The sequence below is a fragment of the Dama dama genome, chromosome 21 (assembly GCF_033118175.1).
Source record: "Dama dama isolate Ldn47 chromosome 21, ASM3311817v1, whole genome shotgun sequence".
NCBI lineage: Eukaryota > Metazoa > Chordata > Mammalia > Artiodactyla > Cervidae > Dama > Dama dama.
The window spans coordinates 42,146,218-42,167,225 of record NC_083701.1 but is presented as its reverse complement, the minus strand read 5'-3'; the positions used below and the strand labels follow the sequence as shown (position 1 = coordinate 42,167,225).

Here is a 21,008-nt window from a genome sequence, read left to right as displayed (position 1 = left end):
GTGACACCCAACTCATTTAAATCATGTCCTATTACTTTTAAACTTTTGACTGAGAGTAGAAAAATACTTTGTACCCATTCTTAATTCAGCAAAACTCATACTTCTTATGCAGACTGACTATGGTATAAATTCTAGAATCAAAAATGTTGTGTCATCAATGAGGAGGATATTGGTTTCTTTATTCTTTTTGCTGTAACATGTAGCCTTTCTCTAGAAAATAAGCTCTGGGTTCCCCTTCCCATGGATTTTAGAATTAAGTCTGACTATGATTCATGTTTCTGAATTGCAAAAGGAAGTATAAAATTGCATATATGGTGAATTTCCTATTATAGTCTCAGTCCAAGCAAGAACTTTCAGAAATGAAAAATGCAAGACTTTTCTGACAAGTGAGAAACAAAAAAAACTAATATAAGATTCACATAACTTTATCTCACTTAATAGGCCAGTTGACTTTTCTCTTGAATTGATCAGTGGTTTAGATGCTGAAGATACAATGAATTCAAAGGGAGTCCTCTCTGTCATTACAAGATGGGGTTGCCTATCTTCAGATAATGGAATATGCTAATTTATACAGAACATTAAAAAGAAAACAATCTGATTAAGCAGGGATTCTGCAATAATTTGTGGGGCAATTCGTATTAGTTGTGTGTGTGTGTGTGCTCGGTCGCTTCAGCCATGTCTGACTCTTTGTGACCTTATGGACTGTAGCCTGCTAGGCTCCCCTTTCCATGGGATTCTCCAGGCAAGAATACTGGAGTGGATTGCCATGAGCCACCTGGGAAGTCCCCTGTTAGTTATATCCTGATTTAATTCCTCTATCAATCTGAAAATTTGCTAGAAGTTGAAACCATAGTTCTTGAAGTTTTCACACAAACCTCTACTCCCTTGGAATGGTGGAATGTTTCTATGCATTTGAAGAGTTCCATATTGTTGTTTTAGTTCTGAACGGATCTTAAAAAATCCTTACTACTTGTAATAGTTACTAGCATCAACTGAGAATAAAAGAAGCATTTAACTTACTGGTATTGTTAAATAATACTTAATAAGTTTCCATTGACTAGAATTCCTATCTGGGTAGTATACAAACTGTATTTATAGCAGTCTCCCTAAAATTTTTCTTCGGAAATGAATGGTATATAAATGATTAATAGACAATATTTCAGGAAAAGGCCAAAAAAAGCCTCATATAGGAGCCAGTATTTTGCTTGCTTCTCAAAACCTAAGGAGAATTCTAGAGTCTCAATGCATGTAACATTTACTCACTAGTGCTCTAAAAGTTGGATTTTCAAAGCAAGTTTCTCAGAGTTCTATTCTAGTCGACCATTCAAAAACTGTGTATTAAATGCCTAGGTAACTGGAGGAGGGAACAAAACCTGAGTAGCCAGGTATTATTTCTTCCCCCGAGTGAAAACAAATCTTGTGACCTTGCTAGTCACACTTAAGTAATATGTCCTACAGTCATTTTGTGTCATAGAGAATAGAACAAACAAATATATATTTAAAGAAAAACAGAAAATAGACACATTATCAAAATTTAGAACTCCTACCAATATTAAAAGACAACAACTGAGTGATATTCTTCTTGAATATCTCTGGGAATGGATGAAAGTACCAGAGCATTTGAAATGAATGTGAAGTCTCTTAATGGTACAGCTTCCACTGGGTGATTACCTTCAGCATCCATTTTTGAGGCAGCCAAACAGTGTGGAAGGAATTTTGAGGTTAACCTAAATATGCCATGGAAATTGCTTTCTGTTTTGAAAATCAAATGCTACTTCCTCAAGCTTGACCACCTAAAGACTCATTTTCTGAAATAGGATTCTTTCCATCATATACTTGAACTTATGTAAGTATAATTTCCTGCAAGGGATGAAAAGCAATATAAAAAGCAAGTAAGTAAAATGTCAGAAGCTTCTGAATTCCCCAGTCAATTTTGGGTCATGACTGTTACAAACAAGATCAAAATATAAAAGGCAACGTGGTCCAAGAGAAGTTTTCTAAGTTTTGTTTCTTTCACATCTTTTTGTTTCTTCTGGAAATAAAAGCTCTTCTAAGAAATGGTCATTTTCAGTGGCACAAAAGTTTTATATGCTTATACTAAGATAACTGTAGCTTTGTTAAGTTATTGTTCTTTGCATGACAAAATATCCTTTTGCCTTTTTTTTTTTTTTGGTAATAAAGCAGATGGCTACAGAAAGGCTAAAGATACTGAAATTTCGGTTTTGATTATTTGAAATAAGTAATATATGTCATGAAAAGTCCAGAAATGTTTAAAAAGTAACTGTATGTTCTCTTAAGGGTGGATTTCATAACACATTTAACCTATAAGATACAAATAAAAATAACTGAGTGATCAGGAGAGTTTGTTCATACTTTGAGGAAATATATTATTACTGAGGAAATAATGTAACAAAACATTATTATGTTCTGGTTATGCATTGTTTTTCTGCTTCTATGAAATCTGGTTGACTTGAATTGGTGAGCACTATTTCTCAAAAACTTACTTTAAGATCATCCACATAAATATTATTAGGTCTGCATTTTGTTTAATGCAATTGGAATCACTAGCCATAGCATCTCAGAACTGGAAGGATGAGCAGAACTTTGAAGTTGTCTCAGAACTTAAGATTTTTATGTTAAGACTTTGGACAAGCTATTTAATTTCTCTGGACTTTTTTTTTTTTTTTCCTTCTCATTGACAGTTAGTATTCCCAAGCTCTGGAATTGTATGATTCTACAAATTTAGCAATTTTGTCTTTAAATGGATTAGCTTTCTCATTACATGCTGATTCATTCTTTTGTGTTTTCTCCACTAAGGGTTTCCATTATCTACCTTCTTTTAAACAAATTATTTTAAGCTATTACATTTTTAAAGAAAAGGAAAACTTTCTCTTCATATTTTTTCTTTGTAAATTTTCCTCTTAACAAAACTTTGTATTTAATAATAAATATTTACATGATAGACACAAAATGTTATATATAATGTGATTCATAAAGCTACTCATGGATTGAATTTCAAATTGTCTAACTATTTGAGCAAACAACTTTACCCCATACTACATGGAAGATCAATTTTTGGCTTTAAATATGTATCTATTTTCACAATGAGGCAGACTAGGTGATGCATAAAATGTAAAGTTTTGGATGCCATCTGGAGTTCTTTTTGAGTTCATAATACTCATTCTTAAGATATGAGAAATATTACATATAACTGGTTGAGTGAGATCAGAATAAACTAGCATCTTATTTTCTTTATGTAGCAAGTAGCCCTTGACTTGGTCATAAACATTCCTAATTAAAAACCTGAAGGCAAAATGGTATCAAGTGTTTGACCTATATAGATAAATATGAATTGAAATTTGGCATAATAAATTGCTGATATTATTTTAAAAATCACAGCTTGGTAATACATAATACTTACAGGCACAATATGGGATTTCCTTTATGTTCTGTTTTCTCTAGATTTGTTCAGCCTAAACACATTCATAAAAAAGTGTACTTGTGGTTTGGGATATTATTCACAAGTTCAAAGAAGTGTCTAAGTAATAATATATAGAGCAGGACAGAGGATCTGAATACTAGGTTAAGGTGAAAATTCAGAAATGGCTCTAATGGTTGTGACTTCCGAAACACAGGAGGGACTCAAACTTGATGGTTTCCATTGCAAGGGGCTTTGAGTCTCTTCTCCTTCCAAAGCCACAGGCATATTCCTGGCTTGTTTCATAAAGCTTAGCCGTTATTCCTCTACTGTTGTGTTTGCTGTTAATCATTTCTTCCCAACCGTATTTAAGATTTGAGGGTGAGAGACGGTGTCTTATTTAATGTGTGTATACAGAGTTGTGTGAGGCAGCTGCGCTCAATTGCTCAGTTGTGTCCAACTTTTTGCAACTCTATGGACTGTAGCCCGCCAGGCTCCTCTGTCCTTGGGACTTTCCAGGCAAGAATACTGGCGTGGGTTGCCATTTCCTTCTCCAGGGATGTGGCAGTTAGTGTTCTATAAATGCTAACCTTTTGGTGGCTGAGCAGGGAGGAGCAAATGACACCAGCCCGCCCCCCCACCGTTTCCCTGTGCCCCCCCACCCCATCTCTCTGTGGCTCAGCTGGCTTCCCCACAGAGAAGAGGTGAAGAGTGGGGCGTTAAGAGCCCAGATGTTGGACCCAGACTGAGCTCACTGATTCTCTCCAGTAAATTGACTAACTTCCTTTTATGCTACAGACAGGAATTGCTGTGCTTTGCAGTGGCCTGCTTCTGTCACTTGGCCCTTATCCCACAGCTGTAACTATGGCGATAGTTTCAAATGGTGCTAGTTAGTAACACAATAATTGCTCAGTTTCAAGGCAAAATTTAAGCAACCTGCTCAGCCTGTCTTTCATAAGGTCAGCTTCACAGCTGGTAATCACGTCCCTCTATGTAAGGAGAAAAAAAGAGGTAGGTAAATGTTTCCTCTGCATTCATTTATGGGTTCCGTTGCTTTTCTGGACGTCCCCGGTGGCTCAGCTGGTAAAGAATCTGCCTGCAATGCAGGAGACCCTGGTTCGATCCCAGGGTTGGGAAGATCCCCTGGAGAAGAGAATGGCAACCCACTCCAGTATTCTGGTCTGGAGAACTGACTGCCAGGCTCCACTCCACGGGATTTTCCAGGCAAGAATACTGGAGTGGGTTGCCATTTCCTTCTCCAGGGGATCTTCCCAACCCAGGGATTGAACCTGGGTCTCCTGCATTACAGGCAGACTCTTTACCAGCTGAGCCACCAGGGAAGCCCATAATACTGACTAAAGATGAATAAATATTACCTTGGCATAATAGAAAAAATGTGAGTAAGAACTCAAGACTTACGCTCTAGTTCAGGATCTATCTGACTTTAACAAATATATTAAACCTTCTAAATACGAGTTAATCCAAAAAACAGGGGTAGGATAGGATATCACTGTAGACTCAATTAAATGACGTTTCATGAAACTGAAGTGCTAACTAGTACAAGATATTGTTATAAAGATTAATCCTCTCTAACTTGCTCTTTATTTTTTGACTTTTGAAGTCCTGCAGAGTGTGGCTATAGTGAAATGCTGTGGCATCTTTCTTCTTGTAATTCTGAGACTTCTCTTCATCCTTATCTCATAATTACTGAACACAGATGGAGCCCCTGCTGTATCCAAGGGAGGCTGTAGGCTGTGTTGCCCACGCAGGTTCCAGGGTCAGATTGATTTGTTTCAAATCCTCGCCAGAGCGCCTCCTAGCTGTGGGTGACTTGCCCTCCCTCCCTTGCTCACCTGTGAAGTGGGGATGGTAATCATCTTAAGGTATTTGGCAGTTTCACTATACTCAGCACACTAAATACTCAATGCTCATTAGCCAGCAGTATTATTACTGCCAGCCGCGAGGGTGTGGTAGGGGAGATGAGGTACAGGAAATGTGGTTCTGGCCTAAAAGAAACCCTCAGTATAGTTGCATATAAGACAAATAATGTCTGTAGCAAAACACGAAGTCAACAACTATTCTTGGCAAGGCAGTTGGAGCAAATAGAGAGAGCTTCAGACCTGAAACCTGCCTCTGCCCTGAACAATGTGTGTGACTTCCACAAAGTTACAGAACTTCCTGCGGCTTCTCCTTTCCTTCCTTGTCAAGCGGGGATAATAAAACCTGTTTAAAAGTTGCCATAAAAATGAAATAGGAAAAAGGGCAGAGGGGTATGTGTCGTGTCACTGGTTTCTGCATAGAAAGGAGACAATAAATGACAAAGAATATGATGACCACAAAAAGGTGCTACCAGTCAGCATATGGCTAATTGCGAAGCACATTGCTAGATGGTAAACCTGTCGAATTCACAGGAAGAAAGATCAAGGAGAGCTAGATGTGAAGTTGATTTGCAAAGCCTGCTTACTTATTTTTGTTTCTAGGAGACCAAACTCTTTTTCAGAAGCAGTTCTGAGAAATCTTATTTGACTTAGCTGACTGGTCCTTATTCCATGTATTCAGCGTTCACTTCTAAAATTTATCAAAAGTGATAAAATGTTGGCTATTTGTTGTCAGCAGCAGCAGTAGTAGGCATTTATTCTTTTCAGCTATGTAAGCAAGTCATAAAATTCATTGCTCTCTCCCAATTTATATATTTTTCTGCAGTTCTTTTACTGACAATGAATGTGCGTGAGTGCGTCAGTCACTCAGTCATGTCCAACTCTTTGCAACCCCATGGATTGTAGCCTGCCAGGCTCATCTGTCCATGGAACTCTCCAGGCAAGAATACTGGAATGTGCTGCCATTTCCTTCTTCAGGGGATCTACATGACCCAGAGATTGAATCCATGCCTCTTGAATTGCAGGCAGATTCTTTACCATCTGAGCCACCAGGGAAACCCCAACACACACAGAGCAGCAAAAGTGGGTATGCGTTTATTCTTTTCAGCTCTGCAAGCAGGTCATAAAATTCACTGTTCTCTCCCAAGTTACATTTTTCTGTGACTCTTCTCTTGCATATGTTGGAATGTAGCTTCCTGCAACTCAAAACCAATACAGACTGCTACTGTGTATGCTTAAAAAATTCATTTTAAGAAAAATTACAGCAGATGGAATCCAATTATTTCAAAGCAGCTTAATTCAATATTTCTTCAATGTTAATGCTGAGCTTATAAAAAATGTTCATCCTAGATACTGAATTGCATTTTCTTTTATTTGTTCTACTACTAAGCTCTTTTTAAAACCAAGTGTTCTGTTAATGGAAGAGATGTAGGTCTTTTCTCTGTACTTTCATGTTTTGGTTAGGCATTTGGAACTTTGTTTGACTTTTTAAGGTGAGAGAATATCTACATTTTCTTTAAGGCTGAACTTTTCTACTCAGTGTAATGTATTATGACCTTGCGAGTGTTTAAATTGTATTGATGCTTTCATATAAAGCTCCTCCTTTGTCATTATTTCTTGTTTATAAGAAGGTAGGAGCATATTTTATCATCTGCATCTTATGGCCTATAAATGTGAACAATATGGGGTATTTTTATATGTATATGGTAATCATCAATAGTATCTAATTTGTAAAAGGACTATACTACACTTGTAAGTATAAACATATTTCTATTAATATGCCTGCAATTATGTCATAAATATAATTCCAGGTTTATGTACCACATATTTATATGAATTGATGGTTTGGAGGCAAAACAAAATAGTGCCCTTTAAGTCAGTAGTCAATTATGATCCCTTAAGTCTCTGTAACATCAGATGTCAGATGAATGCTAATCTTACTTATTTATCTTAATTATTTAAATAATAACATTCCACTAATATTTTACAGTGTTTTACTGATCAGTACTTGGAAAGCTACTGATTGGAAAGGTATTATTTTCACGAATGACTTGGAGAACAATACTAAACTGTACATTTCTGTATCTTTTTCCCTACCAGAGTTATTGAAGGAGTATTCTGTTTTTACTGCTTGGCTCTAGTTATTTTTGTTGTGCTTATTTACTAATGGGTGGAGAGTAGGAAGGCTAAATTGGTCCAGATAAGAAATATTTGGTTATTCCTGAAAGAAAAGATCTAGCTGAAGGATGGGTGTTGAAAATGGAAGAGAGCAGGAGAGTTCCAGGTAGGGAGGAAATTGAAGAAACAGGAAAGACAGATTATGAAACAGTCAAGTGATGTCAGATTTGGATAAAATTGATGGGCTGATAAGATTTTAAGAACAAGAGACTCTGTGTGTGTGTCTGAGTGTGGAATGTGATATAATTTCCCCCAAAACTGATAGGTTAATAACTTTTTAAGAACAAGAGACTGCTCTCCAAGAAAATTCAGTGAAGACTTCTACATTTTAATGCTTCTGGAATCAGTTTTTATTTCTGTTGAATATGATATTTTATGTTGATGAGCCTTACTAGGTAGGCAAGAGGGTTAGTTTTATTGATGCTATATGTATATTTGAAGGAGGATGAGATATGAAATATAACAGGGAAACATGAGATGAGAAATAAATTCAAAAGAAATGTATTGAATTGGCCAAAAGGTTTGCTCAGGTTTTCTCTAACATCTTATGGGAAAACCTGAATGAACTTTTTGGCCAACCCAATACTTTTGATTCTGGCATTTCCTGGAATGGATTTATCTTAGAGATATATGATATTGGCATCTGTTTCATAAATATTGTTATCAGTTCTCCCTCTACCACAAAGAATTATTGAGTAATGATCATTTCCTAAATTCCAAGTAATTCTAGTAGATTTGTTATTATATGTAAAATTTACAAAGTAAAAGAATTTAGTTGTTTAAATTAATATTTTTGTTTGCTGTTTTCATCATCCATTTAAGGTGTCAGGGAAGGGGATTACTATTTGGATTGTGAAGTGAAAGTCATTTAGTCATGTCCGATTCTTTGCAACCCCGTGGACTGTAGCCTGCCAGGCTCCTCTGTCCCTGGAATTCTCCAGGCAAGAATGCTGGAATGGGTAGCCATTCCCTTCTCCAGGGGATTGAACCCAGGTCTCTAGCATCGCAGGCAGATTCTTTACTGTCTGGGCGAGCCACCAGGGAAGCCTGTGGTGGATCTGGATTATGAAGTGCTTAATATTGAATTGTTTACTTAATCCTCTCAGCAACCATGTGATTTTCTAAAAGTCAAAGTATAGTTGATTTCCAACACTGCAATAGTTTCGGGTGTACAGTATAGGGATTTAATATTTTTTCAGATTATACTCCATTACAGGTTATAAGATAATGGCTATAATTCCTTGTGCTATACAGTATATCCTTGTTGCTTACCTATTTCATACACAGTCATTTGTATCTGTTCATCCCACACCCCTCATTTGTCCCTCCACTCTCCCCTTTCTCCTTTGGTAACCATGAGCTTGCCTTCTATGTCTGTGAGTTTGTTTCTGTTTTGCATATACACAAAAAATATCATTTATCATTTGTACTTTTTTTAGATTCCATATATAACTGATATCATACAGTATTTGCCTTTTTCTGTCTGACGACAACCATGTAATTTAGGTGGTATTATTTTTCCCTGAGATATATTGTGTGATATAATTGGGAAAATGGCAGTAGATGATAATTCACTCAAGGATTATCAGATAGTGAATAGATGGGGCAAGATTTAAAACTATGTCCATCTAACCCCCATATCCACTTCTGATCTGCCAGAGGTGTCTTAACAGTCTTTGGTTACATCTCTGTGCTTCCTAATTAATGGTCTTAGTGTATCATATACTGTCTTGTAATAATATTGCAGGGTAGTATAGTAAAATTGTTAAAATGGTGGACACTTCTATTTATAGTTATGTTATTATTACTGGTTATTTTTTTTTTTGTATGTTCAGGGGTCTGTTTTCTTCAAAAGACTAAATTCTCCAAGGGTGAGGACCATGATTATTTATATTTTCACAACACCTAGCATAGGTTTCAGAATGGAGTGGGTGCTTGAATCTATTTTAATCAATGCCATTAACTATTAATAACTTTAGACTGAAGGCAAACCCACTCAATACCTGCCTTTCTTCACTTGTGCATATTTCATTACTGGACAGGAGAAAGTGCTAAACTTTATTAGCTTATTTAATCACATATTATCATAACCTATCTTATATAGATGTAATATATATGATATATATCATAGATATCATATCTAATTTAATTCTACCTAATACATATAATATTAAGATATACAATGTATATTAGATATCTACATCTTTTTTTGCAGTATAATTGACTTCATTTTATTTTTTTTATAATTGACTTTAATATTATATTAATATCAGGTGAACAACATATTGATTCAATATTTTTACACATTATAAAATGATTCCCACAATAAGTTTAGTTACCATCTGTCATGTATAACAAAATTATTACAATATTATTGACTATATTACCTATGCTGTACATTATATCCTTGTGCCTTATTTATTTTATAACTGAAAATTTGTACTTAATGTTTCTCACTTATTTTGCCCAATCCTACACCCCCTCACCTATCTGTGAATTTCTATTTTGTTTTGTAGATTTCATATATCAATGAAATCATATACAGTTCTAATAAAGATGTGTATTTTTACTAGACCTGTGTTCTAATAAAGAGTTATGTATATAAAGATCTAATAAAGATATATATATATCTTTATTATACATATTTACATATATACATATATATTATACATATTTATATATATGTATAATAAAGATATGTATATTATATATGCCATATATATATATGTTATATATACTATTACATATATAATGCAATGTGTTCTGGCTCCATCTCTAAAACTTATCACATGTAAACTTGCTTAAGTAAATTTTTTGAGCATTTTTAAACAGAGTAACCTGTATATTATGCTCATTTCATAGGGACTATTTGCAAGTTAAAAAGGATGGAGTTTGTGAATATCTTCTGAGAACCACAAGGTCCCATACTGATAGGTCATGCTAATTCTTCTTTTGAACATTCTTCTATGTTTATCTGCTTCTTTTTTTAATTCTAAAAGGAAAAAGTAGGTCAGAAGTAGAATGAACAGATGATTTTTAAAGTGACAGGAGTCTTGGGATCATGTAACCTGGACATCAAAAGACTAGAATCAACTCGTGATGTTTCACACGTGTTTGAACTACTACAGTGAGAAGGATGCTAACTGACACTGCTCAGATAAAGCTGAGACTTAAATAACAATAGACATTAGTGTGTTAGGAAAAAAAAGAACCACGGAGTAGTAAAGACAAGTCTGAATGTTCTGAAGTAGGGTTCCAAGGCAGCTGCATAGCCTCCCTCCAACAGCTTGACATGATTGGTGTCCCTCCCTGTTAGAGTCTAGAACTGTTAAGAAGCAACATCTTGATATGATATTCTCATCTTCTTATCTCAGTTCTGAAACAGTCAGTACTTTACAGATTGAACTTTATCATGTGAGTTAGGCTTCTATTTACTAGAAAGCCCAAACTGAAAGACTCTTATTAGGCTTACTGTAATCAGTTTTGTTCAGTGGAACAAAACTGGCTCCATTATTGTTGCTGTTAAAGGGAAAAAAAATCTTCCAAGATAGGGAGTAGAATGAAAATCTAAATTTTAAAATACTTTCTTGTACAAGTATTTGTGGAACTAAGTCTAGATGAATTTCATCAATTTCTTTTTATACTGATATAGACATATAACCAAAAGATTGACAGATTCATATCACTGATGATTTATTATTATACTAAGTACTTATGCTAACGAATGATAAACAATCTGACATCCAGAGTACAATTATTCCAGAAGAATAACTACTAAATAAGCATTCTTATAGCCACCATTTTATAATTTAAAAAATCAATTCCAGAAAGCATTACATTTAATGTACTATACAAGAACTATAACTATCTATTTTTGGTCACAAAAACAAATTTTTGGAATCCTATAATTTTTCAAAGTATTAAATATTTTAAACTGGAGGTCAACAAAATTACAAATGAGAAAAACCTTAAAATTTTGGTTATGGTTTTCTGGTATAGTGTGGCTTCTTTTCTTAAGTACAATTGCTCGAGAAGCTATATTTCCAGATGACTAGCAAATTGATTGCTGAGATGCATTAATTAACCTTTACATTCACATAAAAGTGTTTTGCAAGAACAAACGAACACAAATTGTTATCTTTAATCATGACTAATAAAAATGGGCTATATAAACACAGATTTTACTACTGCAAATGTCTCCTTGACAAATGACAGGACCTGATTCTTTTATTAAAAGATAATTAAAAATGTTTCACAGGGGATTCAGAACCTTCTCACAGATCATTCCTGCCTGCCTGTCTGCTTTTGAGATAACAGGATGGAGAAGTTTTCAAGTAATGTCTAATGGTTATACTAAATGTGGATACCACTGTTGTATCTCTCTTTTAGCTTTAGACTTATTTTATAAAACAAAATATTAAAATTATACATCTAGGGCCTATGGAGACAGCTGAGAGTCCATTTGAAATGTGTCAACCAGGATGATACTGATTAGATTAAGCTTTTTTTTTCCAGAGAAAAAATCATTGTGTCCACATGAGAGGTCCCTGCTGCGCTCTTAGCTGAGCCTTCAGAAAGCCGGGTGGTTTCATATGTTCCAGCCCCCATGGTCTCATAGCTCTCTTTCTCCAAAAGCCTGAATCGTGGCAATTACTGTAATAAGCCCCAGGTTAGCTATTATAACGAGTCATTAATTTGAAGGTGTTTCATCTTCAAGGTGCTTCTGTGCTCAGAAAGGATGAGACCATTGGGTCTGTTAAACAAAATGGCGGCATCACTGGTTCAAACCCCATGATGAGAAAACCTCTGACATGTAAGGTTACTCATTAAAGATGAAGATTCTGGAGCCAGAACACCTGGGTTCGAATTCCGGGTCTGAGTAACTACATGACCTTGGGAAAGTCATTCCTCTTCCCTGGGCCTCAGTTTCCTCATCTGTAACGGTTCTGACTTTTGAGGATGCCTGGATAGTGAAATGTGTGAAGTGCATAGTGGCCAGCATGTTATATATGCTATGTAAGGATGAAAGCAATAGACTGAAGTAATTTCTTATAGACACTCTGAAATTTACTTCTATGCCAGAAGAATGACTCTTGAAAACAACCAGCATCATAGGAAAACTATTGCTTGAAGGACCAAGCAGGAAGTTTTTTCGGCTCAGTCTTCAAGGGCCACTAGTTTAGATGTTTTTGTTATGTCTTGATGAAGTACAACATACAGCTGTCAAGACTGCTAGGATTAAATGTTTAAAACACGTATTACTTTAATAATGCTGTCTTCTTCCTTTTGAAATATACTAGGAGTTGCAAAAATTGAAAGTTTCCTCGCTTTTGAGAGACCCTGAAATGACAGGAGGAACAAAGGAATGGATAACCTTGAGGCTTACTCCAACTTCATGGAGAAAAACAGTGTATTGTACTATATCTCTGGTCAGCTTTATTTTGAGACCATGTTTTTAATGCCCTATTTGGGAAATAGTAAAGCTATAATCTGAGATATTTCATGCATAGTATCATTTCTATGCATAGTATTTCATGCATAGTATCAGGGTAGCATTTCCAGAGATGTGGTCATGTTTGCATGGTCAGCAACCCACTGTGTAGAAGGACTGACATAGGGTATCTTTGATGATATTCCTTGATGGCACATTTCTTTACCTCTAGGTCACCTTTTTAGGAAGTCAGTATTGAGTAACAGAAGTCCCTTACTAGTTTACATAGGCAGATAACACACACATAATTTGTTTTCAAATATCTATCCATACTCAAAAGATTATTAATAATTTGCTAATATGGTATCCAAGAAGAAATGCTCTTAGATAATTTGGTAAATGATAAATGCAGGCTGTATTGAGAGACAATTTTAGTGCTGCTGGATTCTCTTTGTTAATTTCTTTAGTGTGTGGAGTACTGACAATGAATTAGTCAATGTGGTAAATGGGGTTACAGACTTTTGCACAACATTCCACAAGTAAAAGGTTCTGAATTGACTTTTTTTTTCTGCATATTGTTTTGGGAATGACAGGAATGAGCATTATTGATTTGTCATCCTTCTTAACTGTACCACAAGTCACATTCCATTCTTATACACACACAGGTACATACACATGCACAAATTCTTATTTCCACATTCTCCTGAAGGTCTTCTGCTGAGTCCTGCAATCCGAATATATTTTAAAAGTCTAATTAAAAGAAAATGATGGCACAGAACACATAACTCCCAGAGGAATAAAATCCCTAAGTGTATGAGATTGGAGGTGAAATATTTTGTAAAGATTGCCATAGACTTGAAAATGTTAGGACATAATGTCAGAGCTTACTGTGGAAGGTACACATATATCACAGTTTTATATTTCTTAAATCAATGTATTTGGTGGTTAGAATCAGCATCTTCTGGGAACTTGTTAGGAATGCAGAATATCTGGCTTCAACCAGACCTACCATATTAAAATGTGCATTTTAATGAAAGTCAGGGGTAATTCACATACACATTAAATCTGGGAGCATAGTAATATGAACCAATTAAATATTTTATGGTCGGATTATAGTTATATGAAATATAAGAGAAAAAGAATTCCCTACCAATGCAAACATTTAAAAAAATCCAATTTTGATAATCTTAAAAATTGGCTTATGCTTATCTGCTTCTTCTTATTTCATTAAAATTAACATCAATTTTCTACTAAACTAATAAAACTACTATAAGGGAGTACTCAATAATTATTGAAAGCTAACAAAACATTAGATTTAAATATTCGAGCTGAAATCACACTGGATTTATTTAAAAGAGATATCCTTTAAATGGAAAAAAAGCTGAAAAAGTAGGAAACAGAGGAACAGCCAACTGCGGGGGGTGGGGAGGGGGTTGCGGGGTGGAGCTCTCTCAGTATCACATTGTACCTGTCTGCTTTAGTCACTAACTTGCAAGATCCCTGAAGGTGGAGAGTGACATTCAAATGAATCCACAACAATGAGCACATTTCAAATAAATGAATAACTAAACAATATTTTTGTTTAATTAATTTATTTAAACATTGAAACATTCTGTACCTATATAATCTTGATATTACTACTGACCACTGTCTACTATGTATCCACTCCCCAAATAATATAAATGACATTACAATAACAATGTAATGATACTAGAAGAGTAAAATCATCAGAGAATTAACCAGGACCTATACCTACTTCCTGAACTGAACACCTACTTTCAGATTGTTAAGATGGCTCATTTCATGTCTCCTTGAAAAAGTGCACAAACCCTTTTCATTCACTAGGTTAAGCATGGCATTAACTTATCCAATAAGCAAGTGAATGCTTTTATAATAAATAGCAAGTTTTTGAAACAGGCCTTAAATAAGCAAATCTACTTTTTTGAGAACATGATTGCCCTCTAGTGGTGTGAAAAGTTAATGCAGGCACCAAGCTTTTCCAGTTCAAAGAACCAGCAAAGAGCCTTGGTTCTGGAAACATCTGGGTCGCTGGCTAATTCTGTATTTTTTTTTTTTTTTCTTTTTTTGAAAATTTCTTGTGTTTTTCATATAAGGTCACAGGTTGTGTGACAACAGAATAATGTGTGTTTGTCTAAGATCACAAGGGAAACTAGAGTGAATTGGAGTTAAATATCAGCTGCCTGGGGTGACCACACCCAAAAAAGGTAGCCCTCAGCTCTGAGACCAGCTTCCTCCAGCCTATGTGAACAATGAGCTGGTGGGAGTGGGGCTGGGGTGGGGTGGGTGTATAGTTGGCTGGAATAAAAAACACAGTTATTGATAAGTCAGGCATTTTCTTAAAAATGGTTTGGATTTATCAATGACAAAAATCCTCAATTAATTATGCAATTGACTTATCTTCCACTTCATTTTTAATTTTACAGATTTACCTTACAAATTCTGCTTGATAGCTACAACTAGATAATCACAGAATTGAGTAATTATTTTGATCCTAAATTACAGGGAGGAAATCTATTTCACTGCATGAACCGGCTTTATGACACTGGGAGAGGACATTTCCTGGATCAGGGGAAAATGTAACCTCTTGCAGCATTTCACCACTGAGAACGAGTTATTTGATGGAAGACATAATCTGTCAAATGCTTATTCCATGATCTATCCATTAATAATTAAAAAATATGAAAGTAAGCAAACGCATTTTGAATGTAACAATACAACTCAGCTAAAAATGTTAATGATTAAGGGCAGAGATAATTGCTCTAACAATAAAAACACTCCTTTTCTCCTTAGGATAATTTAGTACAAATCTGTAAGTCACACCACAAAAGCATGGTTAATTTTAATTAACTTTAATTTAAAAGTTGTAGATTTAAAATAAATAAATAAATAAAAGTTGTAGATTTTAATATGCCAAACCATCCAATCTTAATTATCACTGAAAAATTTATTTTCTTTCAGGTAAGACAACCACCAGCAAATGTATTAATTTATATCATTAAACCAGCTTCTTGCCTTTGGCTACACTGGGTCAGTAATGCTTACTGCAGGCTCAGCTTACTCGCCTGGTATGAACTATACATATAAGACTAAATGATAAGCTACTGCTACTTCTCTTTCCATCTTATCCTGAAATTTTCACCAAATCCTCCTCTTTCCACTTCCAGTTATTTATGTATCCATTTAGAAGGTGTCCACTTCATTAGAGAAGATAACAGGGAGTATTATATGCAGCTAGTACAATCATGCTGAATACAATAATTGTTTAATGAATCAGGAGAAAGCATCCGCCCTGGTGATTAATTGATTATGCGTTGCAACTGGAATGATTTCAAAATCCATTATTTTAATAATGCAGAGGTTGTACTTCTTTCCCTGATTTGCTTACTCATGGCAGAAAGGGCCCTTGCATTTGTCGTATTTGGGGTGGAATTTTTATTAATGGAACGATGGCTACCGTTTCACAACCCACGTTTCTGTGCAAAATTGAAGAGTTTCGAAAAGAAAAAAGAAACAATTAAAATTCTGTGCATAACCTACGTTGAAATGATTATAGATATGGCCTATAATACATAGGAATACAAGTGCTAATATCATAATATTTCAATTATGTATGCATATTGCAGCCACAAACAATTCTCTGCGGAGAATATTCCAGCAATCTTTGGCACACAAGCCCTGCCCTTAGCAAGTACCTTCACTTATGAACATACAAAATCCCTACAGCAACCAAACATTTACTTGTTTTATAAAGTATAATTAAAGAAGAAATGCATTCTTTTCGGGGGAGGGGGGGTGGCTGGGAATAGGAGGAAGAAAAGCTAGCGCAGCAAGGGTTAATCCTCATTGAAATGCGATCATTCAAACCGTTTGAACAAATATGGCACCTGAGTCATCAAACAATAATAATTTGAAATAACAGCAGTAATACTGATGATGGTGATGAGTTTGCAGAAGCCCTCCTGCAGCAGAAACCTCTCGGTGGGGGTGCAGAGCGCAGAGCCAGATCGCCCCCATCCCCCATTCTCAGACCCTTTCCCGACTTGAGGGCGAAGCACGACTGTGGGGAGCTGGGGTAGTTCAGGACACTGCGTAGAAACCGGTCTCCTGGGCTGCACCCGCGGGGGCGAGCGCCCAGCTCCGGGGAGGGGCGCGCAGGGCGCGGCGCGGGGCTCTGCAGGGCTGGCTGCGATCCACGCGCCTGCTCGCCAAGCGCGCCCCCACCCGGCCAGCCGCTGTCGGGTCTGCGTCCCAGCCGGGAAGGGTGGGGCCGAGCCCTCGCTCCAGGAGCGAGGGTCTCTCGCACCAAGACCACCCAAGGGGTCTCCACCTGAACAGGGCGTGAATCGTGTGCTTCGGCTGGGGGAAGCAATCCCAGGCTCCCTGGGCTGTGGGAGGGCAAGAGAAGCGCCCCCCGCACTCCTGGGAAGGGGTCACCTCTGCGGCCCCGCGGCCGGCTGGGGTGGGGCCTCGCCTTTGTGTGGCCGGGCGGGGCTCGAGCCGGCCTCTCTGCAGAGACACTCGGTGGGTTGGGAGCGGCTCCGAGCCCGGACTTCGAGCAACGCCCGAAGTCTGCGCACATCGAGGGGCGTCCTGTCTGTTCTAGACGGCCGGGCTGGAAAAGAGGGCTCTAGGACTGCAGATCGCTCTAGGGCCCCCCTCCCCAAGCCCTCTTCCCCTTTGCCAAGAATCTGAGCCGGAGGTCTCCCCGGCTCCGCCTGGGAGGGTGGGGCAGGGCGGAGTGGTCCAGAGCAAACCTCTTTCGCCTCTTTTCCCTTCGCATCCCGCTCCGGGGGAGGGGTGCTTCCAGCCGCCGCCCGAGCTCCAGCCCCTCCGTGCCTGTCCCCGGGGGCCACGGAGGGGCCCTGGAGGCCCAAGACCCAGGGGTTGGGGTTGGAGGCCTTGGATCCGGAACCTCGTTTGGTATCTGTCTCTTGATACCGGCTGAGCCTATGAAAATTGCGGATATTTGGCCCTGTTTGACCTACAAAACTGTTATATCACTTGGCTCAGTTAAAGACCTTGACCTCTTTTGTATCTGTATTATTATGTGTACTCATATCTAGCTTCCAAAAGGTTTCCCCCCCACCGCTCAAATGCGTGAAAGAAGAATTTATCGCGTTTAAGTCTAATCAACCCTAGGTGATGTGGTTTTGAAAAGAAAAGTGTTTAACCCACTTTTCTCCTCTTCTCTCTACAAACAGAACAATGAGGCCAGGGTGGGGAGGGCGGGGGCAATGGTCAGGTCTCGCTCGGAAGCCGAGGCTGGGAGTCGGGAGCGCGAGGCGCGGGGCGTGGCGTCGCTGTCTACCCAGGGCTGGGCTCCAGGCTTCGCGCTGCGCTCCGCACCCGTGCCCCCCTGGAAGCCGGAGATGCTGCACCCGGGGCGGGGGGGAGGGCGCCGGCGCGGCTCGCTCAGGGTGGGGCAGTCCGCATTGTGTGCCCCGCGCTGCAGGTGCCTTCCCCCCACCCCCCGCGGGACGGCTCGTCTTCACACAAAGAAACCCCACCCCAGCGCCTGCGAAACCGCGGTCCCTCCCTAACCGCGCGCTCCCCGCCCCTGCAGCTGCCCGCCCGCGCCCTCTTTGCCCTCCCGACTTCCTCTCTCCATCCCCTCCCTCTCCCTAAAACAAAGGAGTGTAGGTCTCCCCGCAACCCCGCCCCGCGCCCTTACCTCCCCACACCGCGCCCCAGGACTAGCGGTTTTTGCCACCAGACAATACCATAAAATTTGCCCGGTTCTTCACCCGCCTCCCCTCGTCTCCACCCATCTTTCAAACAGCCTAGATGGGACCACTTGGACTTTACATTTTTCTTTTTCCTTTCTCCCATCCCCTTTCCTCTTCCCTATTTTCTTACTTTCTTAATCTTTTAACTAGAGAAGAAATAAAGGACGTTACAAAGCACTTTCCAAAATGTCCCTTAACCCCATTTAAGGCATATAGTTAAGGTAGCCCCCTCCCCCAACGGCTAAGCCTTAATTTAAAATATGGAAACAGAATAAATTCACTCCCCATGGGACGGCAACTTACCTGCTTCCACCTTAAAAAAAAAAAATCCATATCCTTAGCTTTAGATTTTCAAAGACCCCCTCTTTGCCCTCCCTCAAACCCCGGAGCTGCCTCCATCCTTCCCAATTCCTATGTTACCAATAATATCTTTTCTTCTAGAAAATATCTCCGAATGCCTTCCAAGCTCTACGAGAAAAGGTAAGAGGTGGGCTTCAGGTGGAGCCGAGGAAGAACGAGGCGCGATGCCTTACCCATTGCTGTTTTAGCCATTGTAGGGATGTGCAGATGCTGAGCGGTGGCGAAGGCGGAGGGTCCGGCTACAGCAGCGCAGAGAGCGAGAGAGAAGACTGAATAAGGCACTGAGTCTGCAGAGTGGGGCCGTGCGAGAGAAAGAGCAAGAGGCAGGAGCCCATGAATAATTATCACTCAGAAGCTCAAGCAGATTGGCTCCCAAGGTCCCCTGACATGACTCCCGCAGAGTCAGAATCTCCAAGCATTAAATATTGATCGGCCAATGGTGCTGGAGTACAAAGTACCAGAATGCAGTTTGAAATGGAAATCAGTCCTTCCCAGGCAGCTCCCCCCATTTTGGGGGCCTGATAGTACAGTCCAAGTAGAGTGGAGCCTTAGCCCAGAATCCTTCTAGGAGCTAAGAACTGGGCTGTACCTACCTAGGAGCCAGGAGGCTTGACTTGTTTCGCATTTGTTTCATTGCACAAATAGACACAGGAAAAAGGAAAGGGTTTCAGGGGCCTGAGAAGTCTTCACAACCTGCTGACTGTGGGAAACGTCTATTTAAACGTTGTTTTTACTTGCTCGTGTTTTCTCTTTCACCTTTGGCCATGTCTTTGGTAGATTCTAGTCTCTCAGGGTGACCCCATGTCTGGCTGTGGTGACAACTTAAAGCAGAAAGGCACGATTGTCATTTGTCTCCCAGCAGCTGAACTTAAATGTCTCTGGACTCCTGGGGCTCTCTCAGCAGAGCAAGGCCTGCTGCTTTCTACCTTTGGCACCTAGAAAGGGCCGCTGGGTTGCTAGGGAGTAGGGACAAGTAGTTATCGTCTCCCTGGGGACTTTGGGAAGAAGATGAGAGTTAACGTCCTGTCCAGCGGGTAACAGGGCAGACCCAGATTGACTGGCTGACTTGAGCACTGGAGTAGCCACAGGTGGGTGGATGCTATGGTGCCCTGGAGATATAGGATTACACCGGTTGAAACCTCAGTGACCTTTCCACGGCTCTAACGAGAACCCTTTATACTGAAAGCTTAGTGGAGTTGAAAAGTGTGATCTGGAGCAAGATTTTTTCCCTGAGATCCAGAGTCGCTGTTGATACAGGGCAGAGAAAGGTGCATCCATGTTTCAGGCTGAGCAGTGTGAGGACCTCTGAGACCAGGTGCAGACAGTGATTTTTGATTATGAGCCAGATATTCATTAATTCCTTCCTACTCACTAAATGAATGCCATTCATTAATTCATTCTTTCTCACTTGACTCCCATGAATATTCATTGAGCATTTACCATGTACCAAGCTCTGAGGACACAGCAGTGAGCAAGATTTTAGGACTTGTTCACATGGACCTCATGGATCTTTTTTTTTTTTTTTTTTTTTTACATTTATTGAAGTATAGTTGAATTGCAATGTTGGGCTTATTACTGTTGTGCAACAAAGAAACTCAGTTATATGTGTGTATATATATATACAGCTATATATGTACACACACATGTATATATATATATATATACATTTTTTATATGATTTCCTTTATGATTTATCACAGCATATTGAATATAGTTCCCTGTGCTATATAGTAGGACCTTGTTGTTTATCCACCTTATATATACCATTTTGCATCTGCTAATCCCAAGCCCTCTCTCCTACCCTCTCCCACCCATCTCCTCCTCAGCAACCGCCAGTCTTATTCTTTATGTCCCTGATTTTGTTTCTGTTTCATAGATAGGTTCATTGGATTCCTATCATGGTTTTTACTTTGTTTTTCTGACTGACTTTACTTAGGATGATAATCTCTCATTGCATCATGGAGTTTTTAATTATGGTTAATTTAACTCTTCTGTGA

General features: G+C 38.7%; 1 protein-coding gene and 1 non-coding gene across 2 annotated transcripts in view; both read right to left on the bottom strand.

Annotated features, from left to right (window-relative positions):
* The window catches only part of STMN2 (stathmin 2), a 56,100-nt gene extending 36,763 nt beyond the window's left edge, over positions 1–19,337 (bottom strand). The window contains exon 1 of the mRNA XM_061123542.1: positions 19,185–19,337. Within this exon, the coding sequence (XP_060979525.1) occupies positions 19,185–19,203 (19 nt within the window). The 5' untranslated portion in view covers positions 19,204–19,337. The remainder of the gene's footprint in view (positions 1–19,184) is intronic.
* On the bottom strand, positions 4,687–4,758 carry TRNAY-GUA (transfer RNA tyrosine (anticodon GUA)). Its single transcript has one exon. It is a non-coding gene; the product is annotated as a tRNA-Tyr (tRNA).
* Positions 19,338–21,008: the final 1,671 nt, after the last annotated feature.